Consider the following 24,232-nt stretch of genomic DNA (forward strand, 5'->3'; position numbering starts at 1 on the left):
TCTCAAAATTGTTAGGTCGGTGCATAAGTTCATAGCATTCTCCCATAAGTTAAATAAACACAACAGATATACCTAACAGAAACTGAAGTCATCAATAATATATTCTGTTCCACTATGTACAACAGTCTGCTAATGCTGGTGTGATTTTTCGATTTCGTGACTGTAGAAATCACGTGTTTTTGTGGACAAGAACTCGTCGAGCCATCTTCGGTGCGCATTTTCGCCGGAAGGAAAGATCCTTCAAGGCTGTTCGACAGTAAGCAGAAAAAGTGAAAATCTCAGGGCGCAAAATCAGGTGAACTAGATGCGTGCGGTGTGACTTCCCAAACCAACTCCTGTATAGTGTTTTTTATCACTCTTCTATATTGAGGGAGAGCGTTATCGTGGAATAACATCACTTTACACAGTCTTGCTGGTCACTGTTCTTGGACTACGTCTGCAAGACGTCTCATTTGTTAACAACAACCATAACCAGCAGTGAGGTCTGCACTTCGGGGAAGTAATTCGTAGTACACCTCACCATCACTGTTCCAACAGATGAATAACAGTATCGTTTGTGGACGAGCACCCGTATTTTGTACGGGGAGATGCTGTTTTGTTTGCGCTAAAAAGTTTCTTTGTTTTCCTTAAGTTAGTATAATGACACAATTTCTCATCACCAGTAACGATACAGGATAGGAATGGTCGGTGTTGATGACGACGAAGCCGACGAACACATATGTCCACCAGCAGATTTTTTTGGTTTCGGCCTCGAGCATGCGGTACCCGTACACCCGATTTTTGAACCTTCCTCATTGCATTCAAATGCCTCACGATAGTGAAGTAATCACATTTCGTCACTTTTTCTGTTCTCTTGTACAATGATGTGGATTAATGTTTTTAAAGCATTTTCATCAGACCTTGAAGGTCTTCCTGAATGTGAAGTCACTAAAGTCAAAACCATTTTCATGCCGTACTCCGTCCAGTGCCATTATCCCCTTACACATGTGACTCCACTACTTTCACACCTCTGTTGAATTTAAACGAATGTGTCGTAAATGCTTCGATTTCTCCACCCAGCTCTCAGTTTTCTAGTGCCCAAGCTCCATTCACTATCTCCAAATGGCAATACGACAAAACGCGAACTCAAATAGCAACAATAATCTACAAATAAAAAATGACAATCGATAGATTAACCCAAAGCAACCAGAATATCAACATGCGAAACAAAATCACTATAAACTTTGGTAGGAACCTAACACACTGAAAAGATACTTCAGAAGTTCATTCACAATGGAAAAAATAGTATATGACCTCACTGAGGATGTTCAGCTAGAAACTGGTATCACTGAACGAAAAGTAATTGAGGCAACAATATTTACAAAAGCCCAAAGACAGCTAAAACAAATATGAAGACTTACCTCTTCAGTAAATTAGATAAAGACGTAGTAGGGTGGGTATATATGAACCTAGTAGAGTAACTGATGATGGTATACAGTCTCTATAAATAAATTTGTAAGGAAATGGACTATTGCATTACAGATGTTAAGCAAAACACAGGACTATAGATATGGAGATATTGAACTGAATGTGTGTTTCACTGTCAAGAGGGCAATGCATAAAGCCTTCGACGATTAGCATAGCAGAATATTGTCGAAGGACTTTCACAAAATCGAAAGAAATTCTAGTCATATATAAAGGCTGTGAGTAAAATCAAAGTTAGCGTCAAGTGTATTAGGACGCTTAATCGTGTATTAATAACCTTACAGATTATGTAATAGCAACCGAAGATTTCTACAGACGATGGAGTACTGACAAATGCTGACTGAAGAAACTGCCTAAATATTCTATCGAATCGCGATATGGTTTCAAAGTGTTACAGAGATTGGCAACTTGCTTTAAGGTAATGTGAGTACTTGACAAAGCGAAAACTCAAACTGTACTGTGTCTACAATATGGAGTCTCAACTGGGATTAGTCCATTCACACAAATATCTGGGCAAAAATAAATTTTGTCGATATGAAACAGAAAGAACACATACTTCAATTTCTAGGTAAATCATGAAACAGTGATTGATAGAATACTAGGAAAATACAGCCAGTCAACAAAGGAGACAGACAGTAAAAGAGAGAGAGACAGAGACAGGCAGTTGGTGTCTATATGTGTATGAAAATTAAGGACCGTGTATCCGGTATTCAGAGGACGTACGTGATGTAGGAAGATGAGAATGGCTGTGAATCTGAGAGATAATTTAGCCGCCCAGAAGGTGAAGGAAGGATAAATGTGCGATGTGAACTGAGGGTTGCGGTAATGTGTGATGAGGAGTTGTATGATCATCTGTCTACATCTGACATTGTACCATGTGATTTATAGTTTTAAAAAATGGTCGATTACCAGGATTGTCAGATCACTTGTGAGTTCCTTCTTTTCTGTTATGGATGTTGAATTTAATAGTTTTCTTGTACGGCGATCAGTTGTTTCTTATTGATTACGCAAGTGATTTCCATATCCGACTCCCTAGAGGTGACTTCAGTCAAGTGTTGCTGTCAGTGTACAACCAGAAGTTGAGTACGTTTTCTGTAATTTCTGGTGTCAAATTTAATTTCATCTTGTTATCTCTCATGTCCACATGCGTTATCTTCTAATTTATTCAAGTATACGTATGCGCCCGCACGCGCGTTTGTGTGCGTGTGTGTGTGTGCGTGCGTGTCTGTGTGTGTTTGTGTGTGTGTGTGTGTGTGTGTGTGTGTGTGTGACTGTATGTGGTTGCGTGTTATTGTATGCCATGTATTGTTTTCATTTTTTTTCGCACTCTGAGTAGTTGCTACACTCGTGAATTCAACGTTTGTTTCCGTAAGATTTCGTCTTTTTGTGGTAACAACTGAGTGATTCGTAATTTTATTCCTCAAAATTATTACTACATGGTAACTGTATCGACTGTCTGTTGCTAGTTATAGTGCGGTATTCAGTTCTGTTTGGTGGCTGTCTGTGCCTAGTGGTAATGTGTGCAGTTATTGGCGCATGTGTCTAAGTGATGCCTATTTCTGTTAGTTCGACTGATATGATGTTTGGTATTTTAATGTATCGGTCGTCAGTCTGTGGTATTCGTTGATCTATTTTGTTATAAGCCTTATTGCTAATGTTTAAGAATTTTGCTTTTTTCCATGGTGAAGCTAATCTTATAATTGATAGAACCCATGTCTGCATGTAAATTGTAAATTTCACTTTCAATTAATGTATCAGGGATAGACTCTCAGTCATTTGTCCATTACTGCACCATGTATTTTACCACTGCACCAATCTGTAAAATGTGACAAGTTGTGTATCGTTCATAAATGTATTTGCGGTACTTCCAGACCCTGGTTCTCTATAATTAACTTCATCAACCAGACTGTTCCTTTGGTGTATTTAAGATACATTATATTGATAGAAAATTCAGTAAAACTGAAACTAACTTCAAAAATATTAGCGATGAATTTGACGAAATGCGAAGAACATACAAGTACTTGCCCGAAGCTGTCAAAGATGTAACCAAGCAGGTCGCGCAAGTTAATGCAGCACAAAGTAGATTAGAAAATTATGTGCAACAAATATCTACACAGGTACAGGCACTCGCTATCGAACAGGAGAAATCTGTAGAAGCGACGTTTGTAGAGAAAGGCAATCAGTTTATTCTTGACTTTATAAACTGGTTGAATATGAAAGACGACCAGTTTCAAGAATGTTTACGGAACGAACAGCCTGTAACGGTAAAGAAAGCGACAAACGAAGCTTTGTCTGTAGCAAACATGTTAGCTGAAAACTCCGAACATGTTTCCGAATGGAAAAAGACACTTTCACAAGAAGTAGACTCGTTAGAAAGGGAGCTGGCAGCGATAAAAAACGCAACAGGCGAGGCTGATTGACGTGTCAGTAAGTTGCGACAGGCGCAGCTTGCGACATCTCGAGCTACGATACCTATTAATTGCTCGGAAACAATGCCCAGTCCGCAAACCGTTCACGTAGCTTGTGAACAGGGGGCGGCCAGTTCCCTTTCTAATATACTTGTGGAAGAGAGTTTACTAAAATACTGACAATTCCAAAATTTTACAGCAGATCACAAAATACCACACCCTGCCAATTTTATCAAAAGTTTCCGTGGTATACTACTAAAGACATGGAACGGTAAACAGAAAATACAGTTTGTCACTAACTATATTCAAGGTGATGGATCCTTACGGGCGATTGAAGTAAAAGATTATTGCCATAGTTATGAGGAATTTGAGAAAGCTTTTCTAAATAAGTATTGGTCAGCAAAAGCACAAGAACGTTAAAGGCATGAGGTATATAATCCCGAGACGTACAGTAGTAAAGCAGGTACACTGAGTAAATATTTTGCGAAGTATATAAACAAGACGAAATACTGGGATGAACCAATGCCCAAACAAGAAGTCATATGGCTTTTAAAATCGAAATTACCTATATCAATAAAAGAAAAGCTACTTCATGTACCAGATTCAGATGTAGAACTTTTCATGTCAACGGTTTATTCTATTGACCTGTCGCATGAAGAAGCGAAATTGAACGGGGGAAGTAATGCTCAGGTATTGAGTAGCAACAGTAATAACTGTTACCAATACCACAATAAAAACGGTAATGGTAACAAAAATGTGAAGTAGTTTGCCTCAATCTTACAATGGTAACAATAATCTAGGACCAAGGGATGGAAAAAATTCTCCTCCTTTTAATAAGAGGCGTGGGCAAGACAACAGATATCATCCAGGGTACGGTAATTACCATATTAATAACAGTAATCAACCAAACCGCTGGCAACCGATACCGCAGCAGTTAAACAGTAATTGGCATCCTAACACAGGAACCAATACACAGTCAGGTAGCGCTCCTGCACCACCGAACAGTGCCGCTGAACACAACAATTCTGGACAAAACTGGAGGCAACAGCCACCAGTAAGAGTTATAGAAGTGGTGGGCAACACGACACCCAGCACTTCAGAGGCGTGAAACTAAATGCGACCTCCTACAGCCCTCACATGGCGGTAGCGGAAGAAGCAGGGGACAAATGTCGTGAGAGCGTATATTTAATAAGAGATAATCATGCAAAAATCTGAGTGATGAACTTTGCGAAGAAAACCATTTGTGTAAACTAACAGAAAAGGAAACAATCCATACAGTAGTAGGTGGAATACCAACCAGAGTTACTGTCGACACAGGCGTGGCTACAAGTTGTATGGCTTTAGAATTCTATAATATGATTTGTGAACTTCAGACACCACATACGTTGCCGGTACACAATTGTAGGATCATCGGTGCGTTTGGGAATAAGTCGAAGGGAGTACGTATGCAGACTCATGTATTAGTTGAGGAAGGTAATGGAGCTATAGAGTGCAAATTCCTTGTTTGTGAAGGTTTATCATTGAGCTGCATATGGGGAGTAGATACCTTACAAGAAAGAGATGCAGTAATTAACCTTTCATGTGGCAAATGTGTGTTAAAAGTGAATGGGAAGGGGAGAGCCCTACCATTCATTAAAAGCAAGCCGGTTCACAGTATGTTATGTCAAGGAGTCCGAATGTGACAATCCATTTCCTGTTGTCATATCAAGCACAGCCCAGTCAACAGCAGTTTGAAGTGCAGTCTTGCAGACAGGAAATGCGAAGCAAAGTTTGTGAATCAGTTTATTTAAGCACTGTAGAACAAAACAGACTAATTAACCTATTAATCAAATATATACCTGTTTTTGATGAAAGGACCAGTATAATTAAAGGATATGTGTATGCATTGCAAGTAAAGCCTCACGAAACATTTTGCCACTCTACCTATTCTGCCCCGTGGGGCAACAGAGAAGCTGTAGCGAGTGAAATCCGTTGCATATTACAACAAGATATAAAGAAATAGTTTACTGAGCAAACATTTCCTAGAGTGGATGTACCTATGTAAATATTATGAGAATTTGTAAATATGCTAGTATGTAAGACTTCCCACAGTGTACACAGTAGTCTTAAGACGAATTTATTTTCTTCGTGTGCATAAGTAGATCTTAATAAACCTTTTGCTGAACAACAACCTTTCACAATAGTAGTAGAAATTCAGAAATAATCTTTTAATTAAAATCGTTACATTAACATTATGAAGAAAAAAGTAACAAGAATCTCATTTTGATGTAATCTTAGTTCCATTCTCATGGTTGTAATTATTCCATTTCTTTTGGTATGCAATTCTAGGTAAGGAAAGTAAGGCATAGGCCATACAGATGTCAAAGTTTTTCTATTAGTAGATTTTAAGTTTTGTCCAGATGCAACGATTAGTAGGATATAATACTTTTCTGTTTATGCCTAGCGTGTAGTTTGCAAACATGAACAGCAAGCTACCGTGAGTCATGTTTTTATAATTGAAATGCTAGAAATATTGAGATTTGAGTCAGGTAGTAGTGGAATGGCAACATTGTGCCATAAGCAGATTCGTATTCTGCACTAACTCTCGCGACTAATTTCAACGGTACACACCAGTTTGTGTGAGATAAAAACAGTCAGTGATGTCCTTAGCTCCAGTAGTAATGAATAAACTCGCATTACATAGTGACAAAACACTTTAAAGCTAGGCTTGAATACCACAAACAGCCACACAACGAAAATTAATGTCGCGAAGAATGGTAAGAGGAAAAAGAAAGCTATCGAATATAAAACACTATGTAAATGATACAGTTGGTACCTACAACATAGTACACAATCTGTAGGGTTTTCGTCTGATCTCGATTGTAAGTGATATAACACGTACCGACGTGGCCGGAGTAATAAGTTGTCTATGACAAACAGAACTGTCAGTGGGGAAGTAGTGCACGTAAATGTGTGATATTAAGAGACGTTGTATACATGATAATACTATTTCGAATATTGAAATAAATACATACACTTTTCACTACGTCGGTTGGACGGCACTCTTAGTGTCAAGTGAATTTAATTTGTGTACTCACCCATACGACAGCACTGAAGTGATGTGATGATCCGCTAAAGTGGAACAAAGTGAAGTGTTGTTACTTGAAACTCAGACAGTGTGTATCGCGCATAAACTGTGGAACACACTGTAGCGATAGAACTTCTTTCGATGTGACGTCACGTGTGACTATTACAAACCGACGCGAAGCAAAGCGCTTAAGAAACCAAAACTTTGATAAACACTTTGCAAACATGTGTAATGTACGGTATTCTGAGAACACTAATGAATGTGCGGAAACAGAAAATAACATGAACGTGTTTGTGCAGTAACGGTGTTGAAGTCAGCTGACAGTAAAGTGCATGAACAAAAACCATACATCACACCCTCTGTATCACAACGCAAATATGTGTACCATGTAACCCATAGCTAACACCGAACAAACTGATGTAAATTAGGTTTGCAAGTAATTACAGCTACCTACTTCAAAATTCTTTTTAGGGAGTGTGTATTAAAAATTGTGTTACTGGCCCCAATCTACGAATTTTTCATGTAACCCAGTATCCTGAGCTGACTAGATCCTGTCGAGCACAACCGGTCCAGAACTCCGCAATCTTGTTGCTCCATCACACACAACGCAGATCGCCGTGGCTCACACGTATGCAGATTTGTCAACATCGCGAGGACGCCGCCGTGACCGCTCTACACCACAGCAACGACGAATGCTTCAGCACGACTGACTTCGCCTGCAATGCGTCGCCTTTATAACCGTCGAGAAAGAATGAATAATGTTCATCCGAGTGATTAATGTAAACTGTCAAAAGAGCGAAATGTTACTACGTTAACGTTTTTTTTCTTCTGACGATGTCATTTGTTCATCATGATTAACTGTACTAAATTATCTGACTTTGGTCAGTGTGTAACGTTTTTAAATACTATGAGAAAGGAACTGGATGACCATGCCTTTCGTATCGTTTCGCCAGTTTGCGGCAGGATCGTACCCGAATGAGAAGGCAAATTACATTCCTGACAAAGCTAAAACAGGCTCCATCTCAAACTAATAAAATGAAACAAATAAAAATGAAAAAATAAAACAGACAATCTAAACACTAAAAATTAATGAAGTGATGTAAATTTTTAATTTTTTTTCTTAAACACTTGAAAAACTTTAGGGGCTTTATGATGTTCCCCAAGTGTTAGCGGATTTAGTGACTATGTGTTTTCTCGCAGTAGGGCTACGGCGATTTTATCGCTGCTTAATAGACACTGCGATTATAATAAAACCTCTCTGTTAATATGATCTATGTTAAACGAACCGGGCCGGCAACTTTTTATTCTCTCTCTTCTTAATCACCCATTATCCGGTACGGTCGCAGTTGAGTAGAGATTGTGTTATTTGTACTCATTTTGCGTAATGATAATAATAATTATTTAATTTGATTATGTTTGTAATTAAGAATAACAATACCTTTCTTCTCAGGTTTTTCTCCTGAATTTGGTAAGTAAATGTGGCATACTTTGTCTGTTGGTGAATGACCGCATATTAACGACACCAATCAGTAGAATACGATTGGTTTGCTTTCAAAATACACTCCTGGAAATGGAAAAAAGAACACATTGACACCGGTGTGTCAGACCCACCATACTTGCTCCGGACACTGCGAGAGGGCTCTACAAGCAATGATCACACGCACGGCACAGCGGACACACCAGGAACCGCGGTGTTGGCCGTCGAATGGCGCTAGCTGCGCAGCATTTGTGCACCGCCGCCGTCAGTATCAGCCAGTTTGCCGTGGCATACGGAGCTCCATAGCAGTCTTTAACGCTGGTAGCATGCCGCGACAGCGTGGACGTGAACCGTATGTGCAGTTGACGGACTTTGAGCGAGGGCGTATAGTGGGCATGCGGGAGGCCGGGTGGACGTACCGCCGAATTGCTCAACACGTGGGGCGTGAGGTCTCCACAGTACATCGATGTTGTCGCCAGTGGTCGGCGGAAGGTGCACGTGTCCGTCGACCTGGGACCGGACCGCAGCGACGCACGGATGCACGCCAAGACCGTAGGATCCTACGCAGTGCCGTAGGGGACCGCACCGTCACTTCCCAGCAAATTAGGGACACTGTTGCTCCTGGGGTATCGGCGAGGACCATTCGCAACCGTCTCCATGAAGCTGGGCTACGGTCCCGCACACCGTTAGGCCGTCTTCCGCTCACGCCCCAACATCGTGCAGCCCGCCTCCAGTGGTGTCGCGACAAGCGTGAATGGAGGGACGAATGGAGACGTGTCATCTTCAGCGATGAGAGTCGCTTCTGCCTTGGTGCCAATGATGGTCGTATGCGTGTTTGGCGCCGTGCAGGTGAGCGCCACAATCAGGACTGCATACGACCGAGGCACACAGGGCCAACACCCGGCATCATGGTGTGGGGAGCGATCTCCTACACTGGCCGTACACCACTGGTGATCGTCGAGGGGACACTAAATAGTGCACGGTACATCCAAACCGTCATCGAACCCATCGTTCTACCATTCCTAGACCGGCAAGGGAACTTGCTGTTCCAACAGGACAATGCACGTCCGCATGTATCCCGTGCCACCCAACGTGCTCTAGAAGGTGTAAGTCAACTACCCTGGCCAGCAAGATCTCCGGATCTGTCCCCCATTGAGCATGTTTGGGACTGGATGAAGCGTCGTCTCACGCGGTCTGCACGTCCAGCACGAACGCTGGTCCAACTGAGGCGCCAGGTGGAAATGGCATGGCAAGCCGTTCCTCAGGACTACATCCAGCATCTCTACGATCGTCTCCATGGGAGAATAGCAGCCTGCATTGCTGCGAAAGGTGGATATACACTGTACTAGTGCCGACATTGTGCATGCTCTGTTGCCTGTGTCTATGTGCCTGTGGTTCTGTCAGTGTGATCATGTGATGTATCTGACCCCAGGAATGTGTCAATAAAGTTTCCCCTTCCTGGGACAATGAATTCACGGTGTTCTTATTTCAATTTCCAGGAGTGTAGAACGGGCATCTGAAATTTCACTTATTGCAAAACGAAGTCCGATACCTTTTATGCATAAATCACGTCCCAAAATTACACTCGCCAGCATATAATCCCGGTAGAGAAGCCTAGCTAAAAATATGGTGGTAATTTAATTCCAAAGCTTCAATATTTAATTTCAAAAAGTTGAAAAGTAGTAATAAAAAAACCGCCACCATAAAACACCTGTGTCTTTTTGACGTACTGTCTAAGACTATTACCGAGAGCATTTCCCTTTGTCGTACTTTAAATGAATGAACCCCGTGTAAACGAACCGGACCGGCAACTTTTTATTCTCTCTCTTCTTAATCACCCACACAATTTTAAGCACCACTGTTATGGATGTACCCTCATTTTACATTCTTCTGAATCAAGCTATATACATTCCATGAGAAAAAGTATATTTAACAGATACAAGCAACTTATTTTTCTAAAAGAAAGCCGTGTAGAATATTTGTAGAGACCGAACAGAAAATACTACTGGATTCACATGCAAGCACACGATGTGAGAAGACTTTCCTGAGTTTCCGTGATACCTAGCCATTCAAGGAGACCAAGTAGATAAATAAATTGTAGTAGTTAAGGAAGATCGTTATCTCTATATTTGGGAATTACTGGTGGCTTTGGAAGATGAGCTATTAATATTTACAGCGTTAATTTAATTAATTTACTTCTTTTTTAATTAGCTGATTTAACTATCGTCGAATAATGACACAAACTTAGCAGTAATTTCTATAAAAAATATGAGTCTTGATCAATAAGGCTGGATCTTAAAATAAGTGACTGTATGAAACAATTCTCCTCACTCCACTGAATTGGAACAACAGAAAAGTTCACTGGAATCTCGAGTAATACTTACGTCCCCGGCTCCATATTACGCAATAGGTAAATTCTGTTTGACCGGAAACACATCTGTCGTGATTTTCGTTCCAGATTAAATGTGTGTGACTATTTTGGCCTATGGTTAATTTCTTGCACTGCATAGGTTGTTTATTACAATTCAGGTTATCGTGATGAGCCAAAGTTTTCTCTCTTGTATCGACGTATCGTTTTCATTGCAATAACTACTCTCCAGCCATCACTATCACGCGTTCCTATTTATTTTTCTAGCCATCAGTCTTTTGATTGATTTGATGCAGCCAGTCACGAATTTTTTTCTTGTCCGGACCTCTTCATCATAGACTTGCACTTGTACCCTGTGTCCCCACTGGTTCTTGGATATATTCCTATCGTTGTTTTTCCCTGCAGTTTTTACCGTCAACATCTACCTATGCTGCCATATAATCCATTGCTTGCAGTCTTAAGAAACATCCTATCATTCTGTCCTTTCTTCGGCATCCTGTGGACAACTGTTACATTCCTTTTCCTACCACTCCATCAAACTTCCTGCTACAGAACTAGATTTAAAATGGTTCCATTCTCTTCTCTTCCATTTCTTCCCGAAATCCATGATTCACTACCATACAGTATTGTGCTCCAAATACACATTTTCAGAAATTTCGTCTACAAATTGAGGACTATATTTGATACTAACCGAATTCACTTGGGCAGAAATGTTATGTTCCCTGCTATAGTGATTTTATGCCTTCTTTATTTCTGATGTAGCAAAAAATTCGTTCATATATTTCATGGTATCCATTTTTGACGATAACCTCATTTCAGGTAATTCTTATCATGACTTTTACCTTTCTTCTGATTACTCTTGTGAGAGTGTGCGTTCATTAGTCTGTTCACTCTATTCAACAAGTCCTGCGGTCCTTTCTCACTTTCAGTGACAATAGCAACGTCACAAGTGGATATTGACATCAACAACTTGACCTTTTTTTTATATTTTATAATGATTCAAATGGCTGTGAGCACTATGGGACTTAACATCTGAGGTCATCAGTCCCCTAGAACTTAGAACTACTTAAACCTAACTAACCTAAGGACATCACACATATCCATGCCCGAGGCAAGATTCGAACCTGCGACCGTAGCAGTCGCGTGGTTCCGGACTGCAGCGCCTAAAACCACGTGGCCACCGCGATCGGCAACATGACTTTTCCTTTGATACGGTCAAGTTACAGTACATTGCATTTTTAAGTTGTTTTCTAAGATTTCCATTGTTTCTGTTATTGGTGTATTAGAATTCATGTTCTCAAAATGAAATGGATCATAGTACTACTCTTAAACTTTTTTATCTGCGTCATTGCTCTTTCAAGATTAAACAGTGTGGAGAGAGGTAACTTTATGCCTTGCACTCTATCCTATAGCCATCTTGATCTTCCATGCTTGTTGTTCATCTTTCTTTTTGTACATATTGTACACTATCCGCCTTTCCGTATAGATTACTCCCACCTTTATCAGAATTTCTAACACCTAGCAGCATTTTACACAGTCGAAGGTCTTTCCTTATCCGTCCAACTTACCTAAAGCGTTATTGTATTCGTCACCAAACACTGTGAAAGCAGCTCCAAGGATAGTATTCGGTTAGTCGTACAAAGAGGGCTTGTGCTTTACAATCAACCAGCACAAACTATATTTGTCGATCGATATTTTCCAACCTATTTGCCATGAAATATGCGACATTCTTCTTAAATTACAGCAAGAACTGGATGTTCCACTGTTACACACTCTAAGAAATGAAAAAGACGCATCACGAAGGAATTATGGGAAGGGGATCGAAATCGGAAGACGTAATGGACATGTAGAAACGAACAAAGTATTACAATTTCAGAAAAATTGGACAATTTTTTGAAGAGAAAGAGCATCACAAATTGAGCAAGTCCATAACGCTTTGGTCCGCTTCTGGTCCTTATGCAAGCAGTTATTTGGCTTGGCACTGTTTGACAGAATTTCTGGATGTGCTCCAGAACCATATCGTGCCAGTTTCTGTCCAATTGGTGCATTGGATAGTCAAAACCTCAAGTTGTTTCGACTTCCTTAGCCATAATACTCCAAACGTTCTCAAGTGGAGAGAGATCCGGCGACGTTTCTGGTCAAGTTAGGGTCTGGGAAGCGCAAATAGAAGCAGAAGAAACTTTCTCCGTGTTGGGTACCAATGGAGGCTTGGCCTGAAGGGCACCGTAACATAGCGTAGAATATCGTCGACGTACCGCTGTACCGCAAGGGAGCCACGGATAATTGCCAAAGGGATCCTGAATCACTCTTGGTTGTCACGCCGTATGGAAACCACTAATCAAGTTGGTATCCCACCGCTGGAGCGTCTCCAGACAAGTCGTCGTGCTGGAATACCGTTAAGTGGACTGTGACAGTCTTCAGTAATGTGTTCCACTTCTAACTGAGCCCCGATGAGTCACGGAGACGTGTGGGGAGACAGTCGAAATGGTGGTCGGGTATCGAGCTGACTGTCGCCGTGCATACGACCCAACAACCACTTTACAGCAGGACCCCTTTGGTTGTCATCTGAGGCATCCTTACAGCACAGCAGGTCGTCGACGATATTCTGCGCTCCGTTAGCTGCCCTTCAGGGCTAGGCATCCTGCCCTTACGTTTCAGTGAAATAATGCGCACCCCCACAAGGCGAGGGTTACTACAGCCTTTCTTTGCGTTTGCCAAACCCTACATTGGCCGGTAGCATTACCATATCACTGCACGAACGACGACGTTTGGAGTATTAATGGCAGGATGCTGCAACCAGCTCGGGATTTTGACTATCTAAGTCACCAGTTGGACAGAATTAGGCGCGACGTCCCTGAGGAAGATATCCAACAACTTTCTCGATGAGTGCAAAGCCGAATAAGTGCTTGCGTAAGGGACAGGTGTGAACCAACGCGTTATTGCCTTTCTCAATTTGTTATGCTCTTTCTCTTGAAAAAATCAACCAATTTTTCTGAAATTGTAATCATATGTTCGTCCTTACATGATCATCACGTCTACCGATTTCTGCCACGTTCGCATAATTTAGAGCTTCTTCTTGTATTTTAAGAAGAACGTCTCTTAATTCATGGCTGATGGGAAGGAAAATACGAGTGTTGGAACTTAAATAGTGACAACTATTTATTCACGACCGATACAAAAGAGTTACATGTTTGCACCTGTTACTGTCCTTCAAATTAGTCACCAGCGCTGTGTAGAACCCATTGCCAGCGAAGTGGAAGGCGTAGTATACCGTTAGCAGAGCATGTTCTGCTGATGGTGCGAATGGAGCGGTCTAAAGTTATGGAGATTCTCGTGTACGATTGTGATGGTGTTATCCTAAAGCATTACGTTCCTCCACGGCAGACTGTCAATGCACAGTATTACTATTCGTTTTCGGAGCATCACCTGAGACCAGCTTTGCGAAAGAAGTGACGAAACTTTCTGTGCAACCCACCCATCATTTTGCACGACAATGCGCGGGAGCATACAGCGCAATCTGTTGCTACTCCGTTCGGTCGATGGGACTGGAAAGTACTGCACTACCCATACTCCCTGGACGGAAATCCTCGTGACTTTGATTTGATTCCGAAGATGAAGGAACCACTTCTTGGCATTCGCTTCAGAACTGTTCCAGAGATTCGACAGGCAGTAGATTGCTCCATTCGCGCAATCAACAGAACAAGCTCTGCTAACGGTATAGTACGCCTTCCACATCGGTGGCAACGGGTTCTATGCAACGCTGGTGACTACTTTGAAGGACAGTAACAGGTGCAAACATGTAACTCTTTTGTATTGGTTGTGAATAAATCATCATCATCATCATCATCATCATCATCAGCCAATTCAATCATTTAATGATGTGACCTAGTCGAGTCGTGGATTCGGGTAGGCTTTCAGCAGTCTTCTCCAAGTGGGACGGTCTTGGGCAGCTCTCTGCAAGGTGTTACCAGCGATCTTCTTGATGTCTTCGTCCCATCTGTCTGGTGGTCTTACTCTAGGCCTCCGGTGCCCTCTCGGACTCCACTCCAGTACTAGCTTCGTCCATCTGTTGTCTTTTCTTCTTGCGAGGTGACAAGCCCACTGCCATTTCAAGGAACCTACTGTCTCTAAAATGTCATTAACCTTCGTCACAGACCAGATGTCATCTGCCCTTTTCCTATCCTTTCTTGTATAGCCCAGCACTGATATCTCCATGGCTCTCTGTGCTGTCCTAAGTTTCCCCTTTGGAAATGAGTTCAGTGTCCATGTCTCGCAGCCATACGCCATCACAGGAAGAATGCATTGATCAAATACTGCTTTCTTCAGATTTACTGGCATTTTTGATCTGAATAATGTTGAATTCATCCCAAATACTAGTCAGCCAAGCTTGATGCGTCGATAGATTTCTGGCCTTATGTCTCCCTTCACAATAATAATCTGGCCAAGGTAGACATATTCACTGACCTCTTCTAATAGACTGTCATTGACTTTCACACCTCCAGCTGGGACCCATTTGTTGGACATTACTTTTGTTTTGGAAAGGTTCATGTTCGAGCCAACCAGCTGACATTCCGATTCAAGATCTGTAACTAAGCTTTGGAGCTCTGCGAAGTCTTTGGCCACTAAGGCAATATCATCAGCAAATCTCAAGTTGGTAAGCCTTCTTCCATTAATTCTAATTCCCTTAACTTCCCAGCTCAGCTTTTACATAGCCATTTCCAATACAGCAGAGAACAGTTTTGCGGAGATGTGAATAAACTGTTGCCACTATTTGATCCAACCATCATATCAATCGAAAAATGTATTTCGAGCTCGTTGATTTTAAAGTACACGTCCTCTGTTTGCGATTAACCGAATGCTATCACTGCAGCTGCATTCACTTTGTTTGGCGACGAGCACAAGAACGTTTTAGTAAAGGTAAGTGGATGAGACGGATATGTCTGAATCTACACTTGACAATGGGAGAAATATCTTAAGAGAAATATCATAAGACCCTTATAATGTCCGTCACCTTCCAAAAGACGTTCGACTAGGTAAAATGCTGCTATGTGTTACAAAGTCCGATAAAATCAGGAGTATTCTATAGGGAAGGGCGGATAGTGTACAACATGTGAAATAAGGAAGATGGAACAGTAAGAATTGAAGATCAAGAAGGAGTAAGACAGAATGTAAGACCGGATGTTGCCTCTCGCCAACACTGCTCAGTCTATACACTGGAAAAGTAATGACTGAAATAAAGAAGACTGAGATCATTAATTCTAATATACAACTTTCTTTTTTCTAGAGTATTTAGGAGTTAAAAGCTTTTTCAAGGTACGATGTGCATTCAAGTTCTAAGGCCTCCGATTTTTTGTCTCCGGCCTGGAAAGAGATAGAAACATGCGCATTGTTTTAAAATGAGGCCGCGTCCATTGTCAATACGTCCCAGAGATGGCAGCACCGTACGGCAGATGAAATTTTATCGCCAGTGGCGAGAATGAGAACTGTTTTAAATACTTAAAATGGCGACGTTTTCCTTACTTGAACAGCGTGCAATCATTCGTTTTCTGAATTTGCGTGGTGTGAAACCAATTCAAATTCATCGACAGTCGAAGGAGACATGTTGTGATGGAGTTATGGATGTGTCGAAAGTGCGTTCGTGGGTGCGACAGTTTAATGAAGGCAGAATATCGTGTGACAACAAACCGAAACAACCTCGGGCTCGCACAAGCCGGTCTGACGATATGATCGAGAAAGTGGAGAGAATTGTTTTGGGGGATCGCCGAATGACTGTTGAACAGATCGCCTCCAGAGTTGGCATTTCTGTGGGTTCTGTGCGCACAATCCTGCATGACGACCTGAAAATACGAAAAGTGTCATCCAGATGGGTGCCACGAATGCTGACGGACGACCACACAGCTGCCTGTGTGGCATGTTGCCAAGCAATGTTGACAGCATGAATGGGACTTTCTTTCCGTCGGTTGTGACAATGGATGAGACGTGGATGCCATTTTTCAATCCAGAAACAAAGCGCCAGTCAGCTCAATGGAAGCACACAGATTCACAGCCGCCAAAAAAATTTTGGGTAACCGCCAGTGCTGAAAAAATGATGGTGCCCATGTTCTGGGACAGCGAGGGCGTAATCCTTACCCATTGCGTTCCAAAGGGCACTACGGTAACAGGTGCATCCTACGAAAATGTTTTGAAGAACAAATTCCTTCCTGCACTGCAACAAAAACGTCCGGGAAACGCTGCGCGTGTGCTGTTTCACCAAGACAACGCACCCGCACATCGAGCTAACTTTACGCAACAGTTTCTTCGAGGTAACAACTTTGAAGTGATTCCTCATGTTCCCCACCCACCTGACTTGGGTCCTAGTGACTTTTGGCTTTTTCCAACAATGAAATACACTCTCCGTGGCCGCACATTCACCAGCCGTGCTGCTATTGCCTCAGCGATTTTCCAGTGGTCAAAACAGACTCCTATAGAAGCCTTCGCCGCTGCCATGGAATCATGGCGTCAGCGTTGTGAAAAATGTGTACGTCTGCAGGGCGACTAGGTCGAGAAGTAACGCCAGTTTCATCGATTTCGGGTGAGTAATTAATTAGAAAAGAAATCGGAGGCCTTAGAACTTGGATGCACCTCGTACATAGACAACAACACGTAAGACAGATGGGTGTGCAGCACTTACCCGTACAAAGGTGGCGCGGGAGATGTGGTAGAATTTGCCGGCGGTGAGCCCCAGCGGCCTCTGCGCCCTGCACAGCACCAGCACGAGGGCGTGTCTCAGCCTGGGCGTGGACTGCAGCCAGCAGCACGAGTAGGCGCCCACTGCCAGCTGGGAGCTCTGCGGCACCAAGCAGACAGCGCACCCACCGTGAGCACAAGAAGAGGTGCTGGCAGCTACAACTGCAGCCGCTGCTACTGGGGGATACAAGCAATTCTGTGGACTGGTCTATGTTACAACGTGGCCAAAGCGTTCTATCAGTGAACTGTACTCGGTTGCCTGCCTAACTAATTCAAGGAGTAGGATAAATTTTGTTCACAGTATTTCATACAAGTATTGACCAAATTTACACTCATGTCACAATCTGATCGTTAAGATGTATAATCGTACATTAAAAGCTCAACACACTAAGTCAAAACCGGCCGGTGTGGCTGTCCGGTTCTAGGCGCTTCAGTCTGGAACCGCGTGACCGCTACGGTCGCAGGTTCGAATCCTGCCTCGGGCATGGATGTGTGTGATGTCCTTAGGTTAGTTAGGTTTAAGTAGTTCTAAGTTCTAGGGGACTGATGACCACAGATATTAAGTCCCATAGTGCTCAGAGCCATTTGAACCACTAAGTCTAATAAAAAAAATATCTGTAGGAAGTGTGGCAAAAAAATAATGAGACTATTGCTGCAAAACAGTTACTTCGAGAATAGACATATTTACTTATTGTCACCGTAAGTATGCTCCCCTCATCTGCCCTTACAACGCTCCGTACAAATTTTTTGTTGCTGCGAGTCTTCTTCAGTTAGCTCTTTGCTGACACGTGCTGCGTTTCCTTTCGCTGCTTCGAGGGATGGGATTCTTGTTCCGTTTAACGTAAATCTGACCTTTGGCAATATATATACCTCACACCTACATCTACATGAATATCAGCAAAACACCCTTAAGTGCCTGGCAGAGGTTCATAGAATCACCTTCACAATTATTCCCTACTATTCCACTCTAGAACATAGTGCGGAATAAACGAACACTTATATCTTTCTGAGCGAGCTCTGATTTCTCCTAGTTTATTACAATGATCGTTTCTCCCTACTTAGGCCTGCGTCAATAAAATATTTTCGCGTTTGCAGGAGAAAGTTGGTGATTAAATTTTCATGAAAGGGTCTCGCCGCAACTAGAAACGCCTTGACGAAATAAATCTCGGGTGAACAGCCTGGTATGAGTGTGCATAGGACGCAATATTTCGGCAGTCGACCACGTTGCCATGATCAGTACGCACCTCATGATGGCAACGTGGTCGATTGTCGAAATATTGTGTCCTATGCACACTCATACCAGGCTGTTCACCCGAGATTTATTTCGTCATAAAATACGCCTGGAGAAATTGAAGAATCACATGGAAACGGCTTTCTTTTAATGATGTTCACTGCAAATCCTGTATCACGTTCGTCACACTCGCCTTCCTATTCCTCAAAGATACAAACCGTCCTGCCCTTTCTGAAATTTTTCGACGTCCTCAGTTAATCCTATCTGTTAAGGATCTTATGCCGAGCAGCAGTATTCCAAAAGAGAACGTAGAAGCGTACTGCAGGCAGTCTTTTTAGCAGATCCGGTTCATCTATGTCTTCTGTCAATAAAACGCAGTCCTTGCTTCGCCTTCTGCACAACATTTTCTGTGTGTTCCTTCCAATTTTAGTTGTTCGTAGTTGTAATTCCTAGGTATTTAGTTGAATTTACGGCCTTCAAATATAACTGATTTATCGTGAAACCGAAGTTCAACGTATTCACTATGAACCCTCTTGTGAATGAACTGACGCTTCTGTTGCCAATTTTCGCACCACAGAAATAGTTTTTCTAATTCATTTTGTAATTTGTTTTGATATTCTGATGACTTTCTTAGACACTAAACGACAGCATCATTTGGAAACAACCTAAGATCGCTGATAGTTTTTATAGCCAAGGAACAGCAAATAGCCTATAACATTACTATGGGCAACGCCACATATCACTTCTGTTTTACTGGATGACTTTGTGTCAATTACTAGACTGCGACCTCTCGCACCGGAAATCTCATCGTCCTAGGTGAGGCGAATAAGATAGTCGGTGTAACAGTAGAATGGTGTAGTTCGTTACAAAGCTCTTAATAGCCAATGCGGAACGAGCTGGTGCGTTGTCTCGATGGGGAACCGATGACTTGTTCTTCCGAAATTCCGGTCGTCCTTTTTCTTATTTTCTCACGTAGCTGAGCAAGAACATCGAGGTAGTAATGTTGATTAATGGTAAGTCAGGAACCTAGTGAAGATATACAATTCCATGAATATCGAGAAAAATCATCATCTCTGCTTTGAACTTTCGTTTGCTTATTCTAGATTTTCTCGCACCTGGAGGAGCTGGCCTCTACCTGTGCGTGGATCTCCGCTTGGTTTCTGGATCACAGATAACAAATCAAGAGTTGTCACCCCTGCTGTGGTGTCACCGCCAGACAACACACTTGCTAGGTGGTAGCCTTTAAATCGGCCGCGGTCCGTTAGTATACGTCGGACCCGCGTGTCGCCACTGTCAGTGATTGCAGACCGAGCGCCGCCTCACGGCAGGTCTAGTCTAGAGAGAATCCCTAGCACTCGCCCAGTTGTACAGCCGACTTTGCTAGCGATGGTTCACTGAGAAATTACGCTCTCATTTGCCGAGACGATAGTTAGCATAGCCTTCAGCTACGTCATTTGCTACGACCTAGCAAGGCGCCATTACCAGTTACTATTGATACCACCAGCTACATCCGTTTTTTCTAAATTCTAATTTCCTTGTCCTGTTCCAGACCTCACGCCAGCCTGAGTGAGCTAAAACGCGTGCCTTTCGGCTTCCTCTAATAACACGGTGTTGGTTCTTCTACGAAACACAACAACATGTTATAACTCCTTCGAAGAAATTTGGAGCACTTTCCGCATGCTACTCATAGTGTCACTACAAACATTTTATGAGGTTCATTTGTTCGATGATGTGAATTGTCGGCACCGGTTTGGCAGAAACTTATCTCATGTTAAACTGGTTACCTAAAGCTTTCCTTACACATTCTTTGTCAATTCCTATAGTGTCAGCAATCGATAGGACTGTATTGTATGGAACTGGGGACCTTGAAACGATGGAGAAGCTTCTTCCCTGCCGTAGCCCTCAGTGGTTCACAAGCCCACAACAGGCCATAGCAGTCCACTCACCCCATCGCCGCCCCACACCGAACCCAGGGTTATAGTGCGGTTCGGCCTCCCTCCCGCCTCTGCCCCGGGAACGTCTCACACCAGACGAGTGTAACCCCAATGTCTGCGTGGTAGAGTAATTATGGTGTACGCGTACATGGAGAAAGTGTTTGCACAGCAATCGCCGAAATAGAGTAACTGAGGTGGAGTAAGGGAAGGGGAATCAGCCCGTATTCGTCGAGGCAGATGGAAAACCGCATTAAAAACCATCCACAGACTGGCGGGCACACAGGAACTCGCCACTAATCCGCCGGGCGGATTCTTGCCGGGGTCGGGCACGACTTCCCGCCCCCGGAGGCAGTGCGTAAGACCGCACGGCTAACCAACCGGGCGGGCAAGTAGATCGAGTGCTTAACCGATGCTTTGATCTAGCCAGATTACCGACCTGTTTAATATCGTCATCTGTTATCTTATGTTGAAGGGCATCCCGGAATCAGTCATCTTCAGCACCTTTTAAACTATCTTGGAAATGCCTGAACCATCCAGAAGCTTGTGTACATGATAAACAGTCTTCACCAGAAACTTACTTTAGTGACAGATAGATTTCAGTAGCAGTTTTTCCAAGTTTCGTGTGAAACTTCAGAGCAGTTCGTTGGTCTATTAGTGCGCTTATCTGTGACAGCATCAGTCCCGTTATTTTATACCACACCTTGCGTTTTCTGAGGGACCATAACTCCCAAATAGCTAACTACCCCCACTATAGCCAGCCAGTATTTGAAAACGGGACCATTTATCGAATTCCTACAAACGTAGCGCGTACTTTCAAACCTTAAGGAAAATGTTCTCATTGACAACTCATCAGTCCAAGAAAATCATTAAAAAAAAATTCCGCAGCTCGTGGTCTTGCGGCAGCGTTCTCTCTTCCAGTGCACGGGGTCCCGGGTTGGTTCCCGGCGGGGCCAGGGATTTTCTCTGCCTCGAGATGACTGGGTATTGTGTGTCTTTCATCATCATTTCATATTCATTCACTCACACGTCGTCGAAATGGCGTCAGCTAAAAAGGACTTGCAATTTCGGCGGCCGAACACCCCGCATGGGGTCTCCCGGCCAACAATGCCAAACGATCATTTCATTTCATTGAAGGAAAACCTGTAACCGCATACCACAAATTCGCAGTTCATGCACCAAGGTCTCATCACTCGCCATGACGTTTTAATTTATAAGTTCGTTACTGTTACCCTTATGCAGGGTGGTCCATTGATAGTGACCGGGCCAAATATCTCACGAAATAAGCATCAAACGAAAAAACTACAAAGAACGAAACTCGTCTAGCTTGAAGGGGGAAACAGATGGCGCTATGGTTGGACCGCTAGATGGCACTGTCATCGGTCAAACGGATTTCAACTGCGCTTTTTTTAAATAGGAACCCCCATTTTTATTACATATTCATGTAGTACGTAAAGAAGTATCAATGTTTTAGTTGGATCACTTTTTTGGCTTTGTGATAGATGGCTCTGTAATAGTCACAAACGTATAAGTACGTGGTATCACGTAACATTCTGACAGTGCGGACGGTATTTGCTTCGTGATACATTGCCTGCGTTAAAATGGACCGTTTACCAACTGTGGGAAAGGTCGATATCGTGTTCATTGTGATCTAAATGCCCAATGGGCGTGTGCTGTGCATGCTGCTCGGTATCCTGGACGACATCATCCAAGTGTGCGGACCGTTCGCCGGATAGTTAGGTTATTTAAGGGAACAGGAAGTGTTCAGGCAGATGCGAAACGTCAACCACGACCTGCATGAAATGGTGATGCCCAAGTATGTGTTTTAGCTGCCGTAGCGACTAATTCGCACATCAGTAGCAGACAAATTGCGCGGAAGTCGGGAATCTCAAAAACTTTGGTGTTGAGAATGCCACTTCAACATCGATTGCACCCGTACCATATTTTTATGCATCAGGAATTGCATGGCGACTTTGAACGTCGTGTACAGTTCTGCCACTGAGCACAAGAGAAATTAGGGGACCATGACAGATATTTTGCACACGTTCTATTTGGCGACGAAGCGTCATTCACCAACAGCGGTAACGTAAAGCGGCATAATATGTACTAATGGGCAACGGAAAATCCATGACGGCTGCGACAAGTGGAACATTAGCGACCTTGGCGGGTTAATGTATGGTGCAGCATTACGGAAGGAAGGATAATTGGCCCCCATTTTATCGATAGCAATCTAGATGGTGTAATGTATGCTGATTTCTAACATAATGTGTTACCGATGTTACTACAAGATGTTTCACTGCATGACAGAATGGCGATGGATGTCCGGCACACAGCTCGGGTGCGGTTGAAGCGGTATTGAATAGCATATTTCGTGACAGGTGGATTGGTCGTCGAAGCGCCATACCATGCCCCGCACGTTCACCGAATCTGACGTCCCCGGATATCTATCTGTGGGGAAAGTTGAACGTTATTTGCTGTGGTGATCCACCGACAACGCCTGACAACATGCGCCAGCGCACTGTCAGTGCATGTGCCAACATTACGGAAGTCGGACTACTCGCTGTTGAGAGGAATGTCGTTACACGTATTGCCAAATGCACTAAGGTTGAGGGAAATCATTTTGAGCATTTATTGCATTAATGTGGTATTTACACGTAATTACGCTGTAACAGCATGCGTTCTCAGAAATGATAAGTTCACAAAGGTACATGTATCACAATGGAACAGCCTTAATAAAATGTTCAGACGTACCTACGTTCTGTATTTTAATTTAAAGAACCTACGTGTTACCAACTGTTCGTCTAAAATAGTGAGCTATACGTTTGTGACAATTACAGCGCCATCTGTCACAAAGCGAAGAAAGTGGTCCAACTAAAACATTCGTATTTCTCTACGTACTACACGAGTATGTAATAAAAAATGTGGGTTCCTATTTAAAAAAACGCAGTTGATATCCGTTTGACCTATGGCAGCGCCATCTAACAGGCCAACCATAGCGCCATCTGTTTCCCCCTTCAAGCTAGACAAGTTTCGTTCTTTGTAGTTTTTTTCGTTTGATGCTTATTTCGTGAGATATTTGGCCCAGTCACTATCAATGGACCACCCTGTATATATATGTGTAGGAGAAAAATTACGTCATTGTACGACACAACCTTTAGGAAGTATGCCGTCATAAACAATGACATGCATGAAAAACTAGCTTTGCTTTCAACTCAGCACATATTTCCCAGACTATACACATCCAGTGTTTAATAATGATACTACTTAGCAACTTCTATCCTACGTTAAATTTCTAACCTTTACCACACTTTTCTCGCTTACAATCCGGAAAAGTAATTAAAGGTTTAATTTATTATGAGTTTCTATCTTTAGTTTCGCAATTATTTCGTGTGTGAACAACACTTAACTAATAAAACCGACACAATTCCGGTTTTACCTCTTAAACCATGCAGACTATACTTGCTTAAAGTAAAATAATGAACACATTAACTTCTTTGTGCACAGGTTTCAAGTTGTTGTGTTCATGGAGTTCCTTTCTTTAACGAGTCAGGGGCCAGTGG

The 24,232-nt window shown here is 42.7% G+C and overlaps 1 protein-coding gene across 1 annotated transcript in view; it reads right to left on the minus strand.

Moving 5' to 3' along the window:
- LOC124805427 (odorant receptor Or2-like) overlaps positions 1-24,232 on the minus strand; it is a 49,213-nt gene that overhangs the window by 15,194 nt on the left and 9,787 nt on the right. Inside the window, exon 4 of the mRNA XM_047265988.1 lies at positions 17,455-17,610. Coding sequence (XP_047121944.1) covers positions 17,455-17,610 — 156 coding nt within the window. The remainder of the gene's footprint in view (positions 1-17,454; positions 17,611-24,232) is intronic.

This window comes from Schistocerca piceifrons, chromosome 7 (genome assembly GCF_021461385.2).
Source record: "Schistocerca piceifrons isolate TAMUIC-IGC-003096 chromosome 7, iqSchPice1.1, whole genome shotgun sequence".
NCBI lineage: Eukaryota > Metazoa > Arthropoda > Insecta > Orthoptera > Acrididae > Schistocerca > Schistocerca piceifrons.